Here is a 15035-nt window from a genome sequence, read left to right as displayed (position 1 = left end):
CTTATTAGGAAGACGTAATGCCATCCTGCACGTCCCCACAGTAAGTTTGTACAATGCCACTTTGTAAGTGTTGGAAAATACAAAATCACTTTTGTTAGTAACAGCTACATCCATTGGTTTTTAACTCGCGACATCCCGGAGGCCTTCTCGTTCCCAGGCAGGTTAAGTCCACACAGTCTGAGCCTGGATTGTTCACCACGCGTCCTTGGCTTTCCAGATATCCCACATGCAAAGCAGCTGAGTGACTGCAGCAAAGGTCTGGCATGATGGACTTAGCAGCCAGTCTTGTCTTTCCTTTTGCTTATTTAACAATATCCTTCCAATAATCTGAAAAAAAAAAAACCCAACCACCTGCAGGTTGAGTTTTCAAGACTATGAAATTTAGGACAAAAATTGCTGGTGAGAGGAGAAACTCCAGTAAAAGCCATTAACGCCTCTGTGCACAGGCTGTATTGCTTCTGGACTTGCTTTTTATAGTCACAATGTTAATTCTACCTCTCTACCTTGGTGCTGGCCATGCTTTGAGATCAGCTAGTTGGGGGATGGATAGAAGAGACCACGGAGGTTAGAGATCGGGATTGCATCCTGACCGGTACCCGTGGGGGTTAGCAGTGGTTGTGTTGGGCTGCGCAAAGGAGTTGATGACTCAGAAGCAATGAGTTGTCTCCCAGACTCTGGAAGGGGAGGAAGACTCAGCTGATGGGTGATGAGTTTCTAAATGGCTGAAGTGACGATATGTGATGACGCTTCTCTCCGCAGAGAGATGAAAACACCTCACGCACAAAGAACTGAGAAATAGCCACCTTTATTCCATCTTAGTAATTTCCTGAAGTACTTTGTACATAAATAAATTAGAATTTACTGCAGTGTATCTGAGCCAGGGTAATATTAAGAATCGTGAAACCTACTTAGACATTACTTCTTTTTAAGTACTCCCTCCCATCCTCAAGTGTTTAACTAGTTACCTATTAGTCTTGTCTGATGACAGTCAAGTGCTCCTTGAGTTTCTTCTTTAACACCTTAGCTACTGATATCTTGCTGTTGACTTTGCTTGGAAAGAAACAGCTTTACACCAGCCAAAGTGCCTTCAGGCTGTGCTGGTGGCATCCAGCAAGCCCAGCCCAGGAGCCCGGCTCAGAGATCTTCCTTCTGCAAGAAACCCCTCATCTGCTCCAGCTCCTCCTCGTTCAGCATCTCGGCTTCGCCGCTGTCGTGGTGGATGTTGCTCGCAGCCCTGATGGCTGATTTCATGGCAGTATCGATCCAGGCATGAGGCTGAGCTGTGTGTTCTCCTGCAAAATGCACCCTACCCTCTTGCTCGAAGAGAGCCTGCGAGTAGTCGACGAACTGGTAAGGGGTGAAGGCAGCAAATGCCCCCAGGGAGTGTTTGTCCAGCTGCCACTTCTGTATCACGTACTGGTCGCAGGTGTACTGCAGGTACTCCTTGCTCACTTGGTGGATAGCTGACAGGTCTTCGAGGACTACATCCAGGCACTTCTCATCTGTGAGAGGCAGGAAAAACTCAGCATCGTCGTTCAAGGTGTAGGAAGCCAGGATCACGCCCAGCCCGCTGGAGAAGTTGTGGCTGGGGTAGTAGATAAACCGGGAAGGGCGGTCGGTGATGGACTGTCCTCCTCGGATGCCATCCTTCTTCCAGAACCTCTCAGAGCAAGCCAAGGCTATTTTGGAGGCGCTTGCATAGTGGATGGAGCGCAGGGCGTGGGTCTTTGGACGAGACAGTGGTGGCAGGAATTGGATGTGCCTGGTGGCTTTGGCAGTGGATGTGACAAGGACATAATCTGCCTTTACTATAGTTGGGGCCAGAGTGTCCGGAGCGCGGTAAAACACGTGGACTTTGTTTCCCTTGGTCATGATTTTCTCTACTGTGCAATTGAAATGGATGACGTTGGGCAACGCGTCATGGAAGGCTTTGGGCAGTAGGTCAAATCCCCCTGTGATTTCATCAAAACTGAAAGGAAGAAGAAGGAGAAGGTGAGGGAAGGACATTGGGGTTTAGGAACTGTAAAACCTGACCTCTTCTAGAGATGCTAACAGAGCTGGGTGGCCCTTTGAGTCAGGAGTGATTCCCATTCAGACATCTAAATGCCCCTGAAATTTCCTCTTCTGGTGGATTGCTGTGGACCCAAGCAAAATGGTTTGCCGTAAGGTTTGTCTTACCTCTCGTTAGAGAAGATATCAAAATCCCACAGTGAGGCAAGGAAGGACAGATAAAATCCAGAATCCTCATTCAACAAGTCACCAATCATCTGAACTGCGCCTCGGCTTAGATTTCCTACTTTAATCAAATACTCCTAGAAAAGCCAGTAAGAAGACATAGCCTGATGTTATTATCTCAATGTGTGAATCCCTTTTATATCCCAGGCCAAAAGTTATGCCCTGCTGCCGTGTTCCTGCTCCTGATCTGCTTAAAGCCTGGACCAGAAGCTTTTTTTTTTTTAAATACAGCTTTTGTAGCTTCTCACAGGAGATCAATGTCTCTGGTTTCTCATGACAGAAGTTCCGGAGATGAATGAGTGAGGGATTTGTGGCTTAGTGTACCCACTCTGAGGCTGCTGGGTCACACCAAAATGCAGTGGATTGCTCAGTAAATCCTCCCCAGTGCTTGATACATCATCATGTCTGATTAAGGGACCCATGATGGAGGAACATGGCTAATCTGGATGATGCAACGCTCCAGCCTTGGGGCAGAGGGGCTGGAAAGCTGCGTGGTGGAGAAGGCCCTGGGAGTGTTGGTCAAGAGCCGGCTGGGCATGAGCCAGCAGTGCCCGGGGGGCCAAGGAGGCCACCAGCCCCCGGGCTTGTGTCAGCACTGGGGTGGCCAGCAGGGGCCGGGCAGGGATGGGGCCCCTGTGCTCGGCCCTGGGGAGGCCCCACCTCGAGTGCTTGGCTCAGGTTTGGGCCCCTCGGGACAAGAAGGGCCTGGAGGGGCTGGAGCGTGTCCAGAGAAGGGCAGCGGGGCTGGGGCAGGGTCTGGAGCACAAGTGTGCTGGGGGGCGGCTGGGGGAGCTGGGGGGGTTTAGCCTGGAGAAGAGGGGGCTGAGGGGAGCCCTTCTCGCTCTCTGCAGCCCCCTGAGAGGGGCTGGAGTGAGGGGGGGCTGGTCTCTGCTCCCAAGTCACCAGTGACAGGACGAGAGGGAACGGCCTCAGGCTGCGTCAGGGGGGGTTTAGGTTGGATATTAGGAACAATTTCTTCACTGAAAGAGGGTTATCAAGCATTGGAACAGGCTGCTGGGGAAGTGGTTGAGTCACCATCCCTGGAGATATTTAAAAGACGTGTAGATGTGGCACTTCAAGACGTGATTTTATGGTGGACTTGGCAGTGCTAGGTTAACAGTTTGACTTGATGATCTTAAAGGTTGTTTCCAACCTAAATGATTCTTTGATTTTCTAGAGCATTTCCAGACACCTCTGCTTCTCTCCTGTTTCCAGATGGTGAGACTGCTCTAACAGTCATGCTTGCTCCTTTCTCAGCATTTTAAGTAGAAGGCAGCACTGATAAGGGAAAAGGTATCCAAAAGTGTCAACAGAGGAAGAGACTAGAGTGACGCAGATCCTTTCTCAAAGCAGGGATGCAAGATTATCATCAGTAGGGGGATTAAATTTACCCTCAAGACCCAGCCCTTTACCTTGGTGGAGAAGGAGTCATATTTAGCTAGATATTTCTTGCAGTCTGTAGCCTGGAACTCCTTGAAAGCCTGGAGAGGAAATATTGATATATTCATGAGAAGTGCATTTCCCCAGGTGTTGCCCCAAAATCTGTTAGGATTCATCTGTGATATTCAGTCGTGGTGTTTGGTAACCCCTGGAGCTGAGCTAGAGCTAGTGGATCCTCCCGCTTGGGCTTCAAGTTCTGGGAAGTTATGCCTTGGTGTGGCATTTTCTGCTTCATCCAAGTCTTGGTGAATCTGTTCCAGAGAAAGGAGGCCTTGCATATAAAGAGGGGTTCGCAATCAGCTGCCCTAGTTTCTGAACGAGCCTTTCTGCTTTTCATTCTGATAGGACCCTACTCTTCCTCAACTCATCATTGAGTCTTCCTCAACCCATTGTGCAGGTGAGGGTCCACCACAGCTCAGAGGAAATAGCTTCAATGTCTCTTGGAGGAGGAACATTGCTGGAAGGTAGCATCCATTCCCCGTGGGCACGTACCTTGTGTAGAGTGCTTCTATAAAGCTGGACGGCACTCTTGCCTCTCTCAGATGGTTTCACTGTGTAGTTTAGGATGTCGGGGTTTCTATTCACTTCCTCAGTCCTTGTCCGAATGCCGTTCACAAGGTACCAGGTCTTGTCATTTGTCTGGATGAATGGGTTTAGCTTCAGGCCAAACTGCCTAATGAATTCACGGACAAGCCTAGAAAAAGAGGAGAGCACATGGGGACAAGTGTTTGCAAACAACCAAACCCACAAATCCTACCACCAAGACATTAGGAGGACAAAAGGACACTTTCCCGTCAGCCATGCTTGTGTAGCCACGTATTATTTTGGCTTGTGAGTGGAGGTTGCGGCTATTTAAGGCACTGCTCTCTCTAGTTTTTGCTGTTTGAAGTTGTCCTGCCTGCTCCCAGCTCAGTGCAGCAACCATGGGGCTACGGACAAAGGAGCCCTTTGGCTTACACTCTCTCCAGCTAGTGGTTGCGCAAGGATGTAATCGGGAGTAAGAGCAATGCCGTGTTGAAGTAGGAGGCAGGGGTTCCCTATGGCTCTGGCACTTCTCCTCGGCATGTGTTGTGGTTGGTGACTCACCTGCAGCCTCTTCCCATAGCATTTTGGCCGATGCCTGAACCTTGTTTGACGCCACCCTCTCACAGAGCCCAAGCTGGATGCCCTCTCCATCAGAGCTGATGGAAATTCATCCATCTTCTGGTGCTGTGACTTCCAAAATAGAGGTCTGACCATTGCATGGACATGATACTGAGATGAGGGGTCTTCCTTCATCCTCCCAATTCAAATGCAGGTGGTGAGCGTGTGCTTTTTGTCCCTTTTAAGCAGATGTTAAGCTCTGGGGGAGAGAAGGGGCAGACAGCTCCTTCTGCTGTGCTACGCTCACGTGCAAGACCTCAGCCCCGTCTCAAACCACAGCCTTGTTCCTCAAAACAGGCTGGTTCCTCAGCTGATCGTGACAGCGAAGTAGGACACTGCCTTACCTGTGCTTGGTTGGCAGGCGCATGGGACCCAGCTCCACATACCAGTCCTGTCCCTCTGGTCGGTACGTCCTGATCCGCCCACCGACCCGATTGCTCGTTTCCAGAATGGTAACCTAAAAAAACCCCAAAAGGATGGAGTGGAGATTGCAGATGTTCAGGCAATGGTTATTTGAAGCAAACCACCTACAAAGCAAGTCTATAGGCACTGTGGCAAGCAGCATTTATGGCCCATGGGGTGGGACAGGTCCCCTCCAGATGGCAAATGAGCCTTCCGTAGATCCAAACCCCTCCTCTGTATTGGCCAAGATCTCCCTACCTACAGGGCAGTTTCGCAGTTCCTAATTTATGTCATGTTTGGACAGCTGCTCTGTGGTAAGAGGGTCCTAGTGTTGGTTCAGATACTCCCTGCGCTGGAAGGATGAAACAGGGTTTTGAAAACAGCCAGAGGAAGGCACCAACCTGTCCCTCCATGCCTTTGCAACCTTTGAAACTCATAGGTTTGAATTTTGCCTAGCACCTTGGGATGGTCAACCCAGTTTTGAAACTCCCAGACTATCTGGCGCCTTAATAAGGCAGGATTTGAAAGGCTCATGAGTCTTGTGTTGGTTGGTCTACAGCCATGAATGTCACCGTTGGGCTGCAAGTTGCAACAAGTTGGAGAATTAGAGAAGTTGTGGCTGGAGGTGCCTCTGGAGGTGTCTAATCCCACCTCCCACTCACAGCAACGCTGCTTCCAAGGCTGTCCCAGGGCAGCTGTAGCTCTGCCTGATCTCAAAAAATCTGTGGGGACAGAGAAGGAGGACTGCACCTTTTTACCTTCATCGCTTACATTCATTTGGGGAGCACCTAAACAACTTGCCTCGCGTACAGCGTCCCCTCATCCCCTCCTGTCTGCGCCTGTGGTTTCGAAAATCACGCCTAAATCAGATTAAATTACTGGCGCCCTGTTGCTTTTCCTTCCTTTTTCCCGCCACTGTGATACACTCCCTTTTCATTTCCTTCTCCCCCTCCGTGCTGGAAAACCTTTAGCGTAGGGAAACAAGACCCAGTGGGACTCATGGGTCTCATGCACCTACTTACCTTGTGGCCGGCATCTCGGAGCAGCTTCGCTGCTGTAAGCCCGCTTATTCCTGCACCGACAATGACCACGTTTGCTGGGTGAGTTGCAGGTTCCAGCCCATTTTTGGCGATTCTCAGCAGTTCCTCGTAGTCTTTGTCATGAAGGCAATATTCAGGGAAATGTGGAAACCTCTTTGCACTTAGGAAACCTACTAGCAGGAGGATTTGGAAGAGGACTAGGGAGAGAAGAAAAGAAGAGAAGAAAATAATGCAACGAAGGCACTCAGCATGCAAGTTCATTCCTGACAGCATGGGAGGGAGGTGACAGCACAAACTGGCTCCGAGCATGTTGGCATCCAAACCCCAAAGAGGAGCACCTAGCAAATAAGTTTAAGTGAACTGGCACGATTATGAAATCCGTGGCATCAGCAGGTGTCTCATGAATGCAGACAGATGTCAAGCGGTGTCAGTGAATGTGATTTTTAAGGAGAATCAAGCCCGTAGATGACTTTTTTTTTCCCCCCGCCCGTAGTCATGTTGTGCTTGTGCAGCTGCTGTGGTGAGTTCCCAAAATGAGTCTGACCCCTTTGAATAAGCTCAAAAGTCTCCATAATGAAGAACGGTAATGAGCGTCGCTCATGCGCAAAGAATTAAGGCAAACTTGTCCCAACTGCCTTTTCCCACACCTTAGTAATTCACGGCATTTTTGGATGCAGTGGATAGAATGGTGGAGAGAGGAGACAATGTTATACAGAAAGATGGCCAGGCTAGACAGATGAAGAAAGGGGATGGGACTTCTCTGCTTTTGAAGTGATTTAGTTTCTGAGGTACCCTATAAGGAATAGAGACACTTAGAGGGAACAGCAGGCAGACTGCAGCCCCTTCAGGATAACCGTTTCTACCAGAACAGACACAACATTATATTAATAGTTTTACAAGGAAAGGAAGTTTGAACAGGAATCACCCTGGGTTTTGGTTTTGTTTTTTTTTTTTCCTAGTTTTGGTTTCTGTTCTCCAAAATAACTACAGGCCAACTTTCATTTTATTTTCCTTCCCCCAAATACTGCCAGTTTCCTTTTGAAACCACACCCTGGGTAATTTTTAATCCCGGAAAATCTCCGGGGAAATCACTGCTTTTGCTGGAACAGTCCCAGATCTGCAGACAACCTGGGTTGAAGTGCACCTGCTATTAATAAACTTCAGACCTGTTACCCTGCAGGTGATTCTTCTGAGACACCCAACTCCTGAAAGTAAGTCTTTCTACAACCTGTAGAGCTGATCCATCTTCCTGAAGCCACTGTGGCAGTAAAAAATAATTAGAGAGAATCTGCTACAATTAGCCTGTTAACAGCAGGATTGCCGCCTTCAAAGTATGACAGAACGTGATATCATGTTGATAAAGCTGCATCAACCTTCCTCACCCAATGCTGCTGCTGCCCTAATCTTCCTCGAGGACCGGGGGCGCTGCCTTGAGCTGCGTCTCTGGCACGTGTGGGGTTCGTAGTGGTGCAGAGCCACCAGCCGGCCTTGCTGCCCTCACCTCACCCAGCGTGGCAACTCCAAAGACCCGTGGATTATGTGGAAGACAAAGGAGCTCCTTCTTGGAGAGCAGGCTCTCCGTGGGAGACGCACTCGGACCAGCTCTTGGAAACATCTGATGGATCTCCATCTACCGTCAGACCTCCTTGTGTTGTGGCTAGATGCTGAGAAACTACATCCCCGATGCAAGGTGGTGTCATCCGGGAAGGTTTCTGGAGACTCAGAGCTTGTGCCTGTGTTTCCATCTCTCCCCGCACAGCTAGGAACATCCCACTCCCCAGACTTGCAAGGGAGGTCCCCCACTGCCCACAGTGCTGCAAAGGTGAGCTCCAGGTGACCATGAAATACCCTAGCTGAAGAAAGGGAGGTCTGTGCTTCTGCTCTCAGGAGGTGACACAAAAGGAAGATGTTCCACCAGATGGGAAAAACCCCAAACCCAGGCACTGAAGATGAAAGAAAACCATAAAAAAACCCAAACAAATAAGAGAGCGCAAGGTTCAGGAAAGAGTCACTCACCGATCCTAGTCATCGTTCCGGTAGGAAGACAAGTCCACGGCTGAGATTTATTTTCATTTTATACCCTGGCTCAAAAAAAAAAAAAAAAAAAAAATTCTGCCAATCAGTGCTTCCCGAAGCGCCCAAAGTGTGATTTGTCATAAGAAAGGGAAGTAGCCGTTGAGCGTGTAGTCAGTTCCTCTACCGTTCTGTTGTTTGGGGTTTTTTTTAACCCCTCTTTACTCACTGATGTTACAAGCTTTGGACATCAGCCATCACTCTATGGCACATTTTAGGAAGCGTTATGACTATCAGAACACAGTAGGGGTGACCACACCCTTCTCCAGGAAGGGCAGAGAACTTCCCAGCAGTGAAATATCAGGCTTGGTTTTTTCCTTGTATGACACAAAGGGGCACCCATTTAAATCTATCTAAATATCACGGAATTCATGCTGCGTCCCGCGGAGACCTCTGAGCTAGCATCCAAAGTGTCCTTTCTGGTGATGAAAATGGGCATTTCCAGACGACGGTTCATCTGTTGGACCCTCTGATGTTGAAGTGCTGCACAATTTTGGTTTGACCCTGTCGCCATTACTACAGAGGGAGCTCAGAGCTCAGATACCTTCACTGAAATGGCAAAAACTGGGGGAGCTGTACCAGCGTTTTTCCAGAATGAAGAACTTTGATCTACCAAAGCACCATAAACCGACCTGAGGAACCATCCCTTGGCTGATTCACCACGTCTTACCCACCATGTGGATATACCCAACTCCGTAGGCACCTTGGCTGGTCTGCTCCTAAAAAAAAATAATAATTGGAAAAAAACCCCACAAACTACACTTCCCCTCCAAACTTTCTTGTCTTTTCTATCCTTTGCTTTATGCCTAAAGACTTGGGGGGTTCATTTAATCAGATTATTTGCTGATTCGGTTGAGGAAATGAAACTTAATGTTGGTATTTCCCAGACGACTGGACCTCGAGGGGTGATCTCAGCGCCAAGGCAGACGCCAGCCTCACAGACGGGACTTCCCCTGCGAAGTATGTTGCTGGAAGTGGTTTTGCAAGCCTCAGTAGTGACTGGCTCTTCTTGGTACAATTTTCTTTTTGAAATCCAATTTTTTCCCCCCCCCCCTTGCAATGCTTTCCATCCTCCTTGCATCGGAGCCCAGAGCTACGTGCATCAAAGCAGATGCAAACTCATTCCCTCGTGCTATTAAAAGTTTGGTCTTTAGTTGTCTGCGTGTCTCCTCTGGCCATCCAGACAGCAAGGTTGAGAGCGCGGTGCACTTTGAGTATGATTCTTTGGTTTTCCTGTCTTTTTTTGAGTACCGCTTCCTTTACTTCTTTGATTTCAACAGCTCCAGTCTCCTGTGCAGAGCCAGCCTCATCACCGTGCTTTATCCCACTCAAGTCTCAACAATACTGTGGGTTTTTACTAAGTTTGATCGTGAAATATCTCGAGGCGGAAGGTAAAGCTAAAGGTCGTTGAGTCCAGCTCCCAGAGTTTCAGTAGAGTTTTGGAGAACCGCGGCAAGGGACATGGGGCTTTGGAAAGACCAGGTGGTGGTGCCCACCCCCGATGCTACGTTGGTCTACTGGTTTAAATAATGCCTCAGAAGGGTGGATTGCAGAACCACGGCAAGGTCAGGACTGCGAGCATGGCATGGGCATCCCATGCATTACCCCTTTCATGAAGCTACGCTCTCAGGAAGTTACAAATTAAGTTCCCTCTGGGTGACTCTGGTCTTTGGGGAATGGTGCTTGCAAATTCTTTACGTCACTGATGACTATGGTTGTAATCTTTGCTGCCCGGTAGGAACCACTGAATATCTTTGCATCTACAGGATCTCTTGGTTCTGGTGGACTTGCAACATAGGCACTAGGAGTTTGTGGTGCTGTGTTCAACGGGTCGTCTTGGATGTAGGGCTTGCCCAGCAATGTTCTTGTTGATGGAATGTGGGTGTGTTTTTATAGCAAGGTGGAAATTTTGTGGTCCCATTTCCTCTGCCTTTTCCTGCAGGCAGCCCAGTCCTGGGGCAATTTAATGTTCCCCAAAACCATATTCTCAGTGTTGCTGCTGGGGTGGCCAAGGAGGTTCACTGTGCTTTTAATATCACCTTGGCTGTGCCATCGATAGGACCAGTCGCTTCCAAAATTATGATGTTCTTAAATCCAGCACATACCTCTGCCTGCATTAGGGCAAAATTAGGAACTGATTCCTTGCATCCAGTTCACCAGCTTTCACTATGATGTCTGCAAGTTCCCCTTTGTCCTCATTAAAACTGGGTGACGAACATCTGTGGAAACTTTCCTTCTGAGAAAAACCGAAGGATTGCATGTTTTTCTTGACATTTTTGTTCCAGAGCATGTCTCTGTTTAAGAAGAATCCACCGGTTTTATTCAGGTTTAACATTTGCAAAAGGCAAAGCGAAAAGCAATTATTTTTCTGCAGAAAAACCTTGGTTTGTGTCTGATATATTTTATTTTTTTTACTGGTTTGTGATTAGCAGGTTGTTTTCCCGATACCTGTGGGTATCTACGCTGAAAACCCAGCAACACGTATCACCCCTTCATATGAAGCAACGACACTTCTTGGGGGATTTGGAGATTAGATTATGAAACCAGGATGTCAGCATGTTCCCAGGACAGCTGGAGGTTTTGGAGGGAGGGTAGTTTGTTTCATCATTTTTTGATAAGAGCCAGATTAACGTGTGTCCTAACACATTGCTTTAGTCTCAACCTCAAATGACAGGGTTTATTGTCTGGGGATAAGCTATGCATGCTGCGAATTGCAAAAGGAGTTCCTCCCATGTTCCTGCTCCTGTCTGCTGCTTCCCTGAAGATTACTGGAAACCGAGTTTCCACCTGAAGCCGATTGCGATATGAAGCTTGGAGAACAGCGAGAGAGATGAAAACCAACTGAATCAGCTGGCACGGAACAGGGGAAGAAGGAGCAATTATTTGCTTCCAAATAATTGTCTTCTGGTTTTAATGATGCATTTTCTTAATGAAGGGAGGAGAAGAGACGTCAGGGCTTGGTCCTCCAGAAGCAGAGGAGGTAGGTGTCGGCGTGAGGCATCATCCGCTGTGTTTTTTGGTGGTGCATGGAGGGACTGGAAAGAAATCTGGCAGGTGTAGGGGGGGTCATGTGTGCAAATGTGCGCATTTACACGTGGACATGAAAAATGAGCTACTTATGTAAAGAAGGCGGAGGGAAAAACCTGGGGTGTATCTGGGTGGATTTGTTAACTAAGTCGTTAGTCATAATGAATCTTCGAGCTGGCAGACGCAGGTCTGAGGTGTGCAGGCGGTTTCTGTTGAGGAAAGACGCTCTTGCAAAGGATTTTCTTGTTGTTCGTTTCCTGCTCGCCCAGAAGACTCTGGGAACACGTGTTGCATGTACTTGGCTTGGTCATGTGACTGTGAGACAAAACTTGTGAGACTGGGGTAATACTCTGAGAAATAAATGCTAGTTTTTAGGTTGGATGGAAGATTTCCATTGGGAGGGATGAGCATCCCAGAGGGGTCATGGAGGTCTTGAACCCTTGCAGGCACCCATCACACCTGGTCGCCCTGGCCAAGAGGGACCCCAACACTGGCCAGGACTCTTTCCATTGTGAATTGGGGGGGGGGGCATTGTTCTCTTGGCCAAGGGTAAGGCTCAGAGCTGCCCCACATTTGCATGCTCACTTGCATAAGTTGCGGAGGGTGGGGTTGTTTGTAGGACTGAGGGGTCCAGGCAGTGTAGGGGCAAGGCTGACCCACGGCATCTGCTAGGGGAAGACCCAGCAGGGAAGGAGGCCCCAGAAGCGAATGAGACAGAAGAGCCGTGGCAAAATATCTCTGGCCAAGCAGAGGGAGCATCAGGGCAAGGCGAAGCGTCGACATGTGGACAAACAGAGGAAAAGGGCTTTGAAACAGTTCTTCCACTCTGTCAACGCCAAGATGCTCAACCAGATCAAGCGAGATGACCAGTTCCTCTCCCAGGAGGCAGAACGGCTCATGATCTGCTTCATGGAGAACATCTACAAGCAGGTGTCGAGCGAGGTCGAGCGGCTGCGGAGGAAGAGCCGCGATGCCCTCGTCAGCCCCGTGCACATACGAGTCGCCCTGCAGCGCGTGGTGCCAAAGAGGCCTGTGCCCGCCGCCGTCTCAAGAAACAGGCGCTAGAGAAAACATCCTCCTTCCTTTGAGGTTCAGACGGGCGGCAAACAAGATCTAAAGCCCAAGGGAGAGGAATTAAAACACCCCAAATGCTGAAAAGACCTGCGCAACCACCGGTTTGGGAAGGCCAGGGCAATGTACCAGGTGGAGCGGGATGTCGGTCAAATGAAATGGTCAACATGGCATCGCAATAAAGTCTCAGTGTAGCATCTTTTGGTGGTGTGAGTAGTTTCATTTGCAGGACAGGATGAATGGGGTTGGGCTGTGGCTCAGGGTTTCATTGGTGAGAGTCTAAGTGGTTTTTACTTTAGAGAAATTCAGGTTTTCGTGCCCTCTTTGCTGCAAGTAGATGGTTATATATACTTGAATATATGTCCTTTAATTACTAGCAGATGATGGGAATTGCTGCAAGGAGGGAAAAAGTTCCACCAGTCTAAATTACCCTAGGGTAGTGATGCTGATATCCCAATTCTGCTAATCCCTCATCAAGTTATTACCCATGACAATTAAAGCAGTGATTCTTAAAAAGAAGCCGGCTTAAAAACTGGCTGGATGGCTGAGCCCGGAGAGTTGTACTGAGCGGAGTTAAATCCAGCTGGCGGTTGGTCACGAGCGGGGTTCCCCAGGGCTCAGTGCTGGGGCCGGTCTTTAATATGTTTATCAACGCTCTGGATGAGGGGATCGAGGGCGCCCTCAGTAACTCTGCAGATGACACCAAGTTGGGCGGGAGTGTCGATCTGCTGGAGGGCAGGAAGGGTCTGCAGGGGGACCTGGGCAGGCTGGATCCATGGGCTGAGCTCAGCTGGGTGAGGTTTAACAAGGCCAAGGGCCGGGTCTTGCCCTTGGGTCACACCAACCCCAGGCAGCGCCCCAGGCCTGGGGCAGAGGGGCTGGGAAGTGCCCGGCGGAGAAGGCCCTGGGGGTGCTGGCTGACAGCCGGCTGGGCATGAGCCAGCAGTGCCCGGGTGGCCAAGGAGGCCACCAGCCCCCGGGCTTGTGTCAGCCCTGGTGTGGCCAGCAGGAGCCGGGCAGGGATGGGGCCCCTGTGCTCGGCACTGGGGAGGCCCCACCTCGAATGCTGGGCTCAGGTTTGGGCCCCTCGGGACAAGAAGGGCCTTGAGGGGCTGGAGCGTGTCCAGAGAAGGGCAGCGGGGCTGGGGCAGGGTCTGGAGCACAAGTGTGCTGGGGGGCGGCTGAGGGGGCTGGGGGGTTTAGCCTGGAGAAGAGGGGGCTGAGGGGAGCCCTTCTCGCTCTCTGCAGCTGCCTGAGAGGGGCTGGAGTGAGGGGGGGGTCGGTCTCTGCTCCCAAGTCACCAGTGATGGGAGGAGAGAAAACAGCCTCAAGTTGAATCGGGGAGGTTTAGGTTGGAGATGAGGGGAAATGCCTTCACTGCAAGAGTGGTCAGGCATTAGAACCAGAGAGGTGGGGGAGTCACCGTCCCTGGGGGTACTTAAAAGATGTGTCGACAAAGCACTTCAAGACATGGTTTAGGAGGCCATGGGGGTGTTGGTTTGATGGTTTGACTTGATGGTCTTAGAGGTCTTTTCCAACCTAAATGATTCTAAGATCAGCCTGGCCATATGTTGTGCAGAAAGGGTAACAACTGGCTTTTAGAAAAACGGTGGTGATGCAGCGTGTGGGCAGTGAGGGGTCAGCCTGCTGCGAGAAAGCCTATTATGGGTATCATAAGCGGAAAAAAAACAAGAAGAAATTAATTTGCTGGGGGGAGAAAATGGGGCTTCCCTGACCGGGAATCGAACCCGGGCCGCGGCGGTGAGAGCGCCGAATCCTAACCACTAGACCACCAGGGAACCGACAGCGGCGCTTCGCTGCCGCCGCCCCACGAGGGCCCCCACGGAGGGGGCGGCCGCGCCGCCCCCGCCTCCCCCCGCAGCCGAGCCCCCCGCGGGGCAGCCTGCACCCCGCTTCCCCCCCCCCGTGCCGCTTCGCCACGCGTGGGCGCACCTCGCAAACGGCGAACAGCAGAGACGGTCACAGGAGCGGGGGGGGTTGCAAGGGGGGGGGAAGGGGAATCGGTGCTTTCCCTAACTGGGGAGTAGCGATGATGGGGGAATTGGTTTTTTTTTAAAAATTTAGTTTTTAGAAAGAAAAGATGTGTCAGAAGTGGGATTTGAACCCACGCCTCCATTCGGAGACCAGAAAACCCCGGGCAGGGAAAGCAAAGCCTTGAGTCTGGCGCCTTAGACCACTCGGCCATCCTGACACTCTTACAAATCCTCCTCACCCTCCTCATCCTCAACAATTACTCCTTCCACATCGTGCTCTTTTCCCCTTCTTTTATAATCCTCCAGATTTGCAGCAAGTTTATCTTTTTGCAGTGATAAAACCCTTTTCCGGCTCTTTTCTGCTCCTCCCGGGTCCACGCGGTCTCCGTTGCCTGCTCAGGATAACATAAGGATGTGCTTTTTCAGAAAAGCCAGACCGGCCCGATTTACACTGAAACACACCGTGATCCTGGCTGCAATTTGGTCACCCCCCTCTAAAAAGAAAAAATAGAAGAAAGGTGGAAAAAGAAGAGGCATGCTCGTGTGCTCGTGGTGCTAATAAAACCCCTGATTTAATATAATTTAACACCAGCTCAGTTTTAATTTCTAT

The 15035-nt window shown here is 50.0% G+C and overlaps 1 protein-coding gene and 2 non-coding genes across 3 annotated transcripts; all 3 read right to left on the bottom strand.

Annotated features, from left to right (window-relative positions):
* Nucleotides 1-670: 670 nt before the first annotated feature.
* IL4I1 (interleukin 4 induced 1) lies at nucleotides 671-8363 on the bottom strand. Its single transcript, XM_064473973.1, has 7 exons — nucleotides 8277-8363; nucleotides 6243-6457; nucleotides 5163-5275; nucleotides 4168-4369; nucleotides 3648-3716; nucleotides 2179-2312; nucleotides 671-1969 (listed from the first exon to the last, which is right to left on the bottom strand). The coding sequence occupies exons 1-7, from the start codon at nucleotides 8287-8289 to the stop codon at nucleotides 1135-1137; spliced, it is 1581 nt and encodes a 526-aa protein (XP_064330043.1). The 5' UTR covers nucleotides 8290-8363; the 3' UTR covers nucleotides 671-1134.
* Nucleotides 8364-14158: 5795 nt separating this feature from the next.
* TRNAE-CUC (transfer RNA glutamic acid (anticodon CUC)) lies at nucleotides 14159-14230 on the bottom strand. The gene has a single exon. It is a non-coding gene; the product is annotated as a tRNA-Glu (tRNA).
* Nucleotides 14231-14535: 305 nt separating this feature from the next.
* TRNAL-CAA (transfer RNA leucine (anticodon CAA)) lies at nucleotides 14536-14643 on the bottom strand. The gene is made up of 2 exons: nucleotides 14606-14643; nucleotides 14536-14581 (listed from the first exon to the last, which is right to left on the bottom strand). It is a non-coding gene; the product is annotated as a tRNA-Leu (tRNA).
* Between the last annotated feature and the right edge of the window lie 392 nt (nucleotides 14644-15035).

This window comes from Phalacrocorax carbo, chromosome 26 (genome assembly GCF_963921805.1).
Source record: "Phalacrocorax carbo chromosome 26, bPhaCar2.1, whole genome shotgun sequence".
Classification (NCBI taxonomy): Eukaryota; Metazoa; Chordata; class Aves; order Suliformes; family Phalacrocoracidae; genus Phalacrocorax; species Phalacrocorax carbo.
The sequence above is the reverse complement of the archived record's forward strand: the minus strand, read 5'-3'. Positions and strand labels throughout refer to the sequence as shown.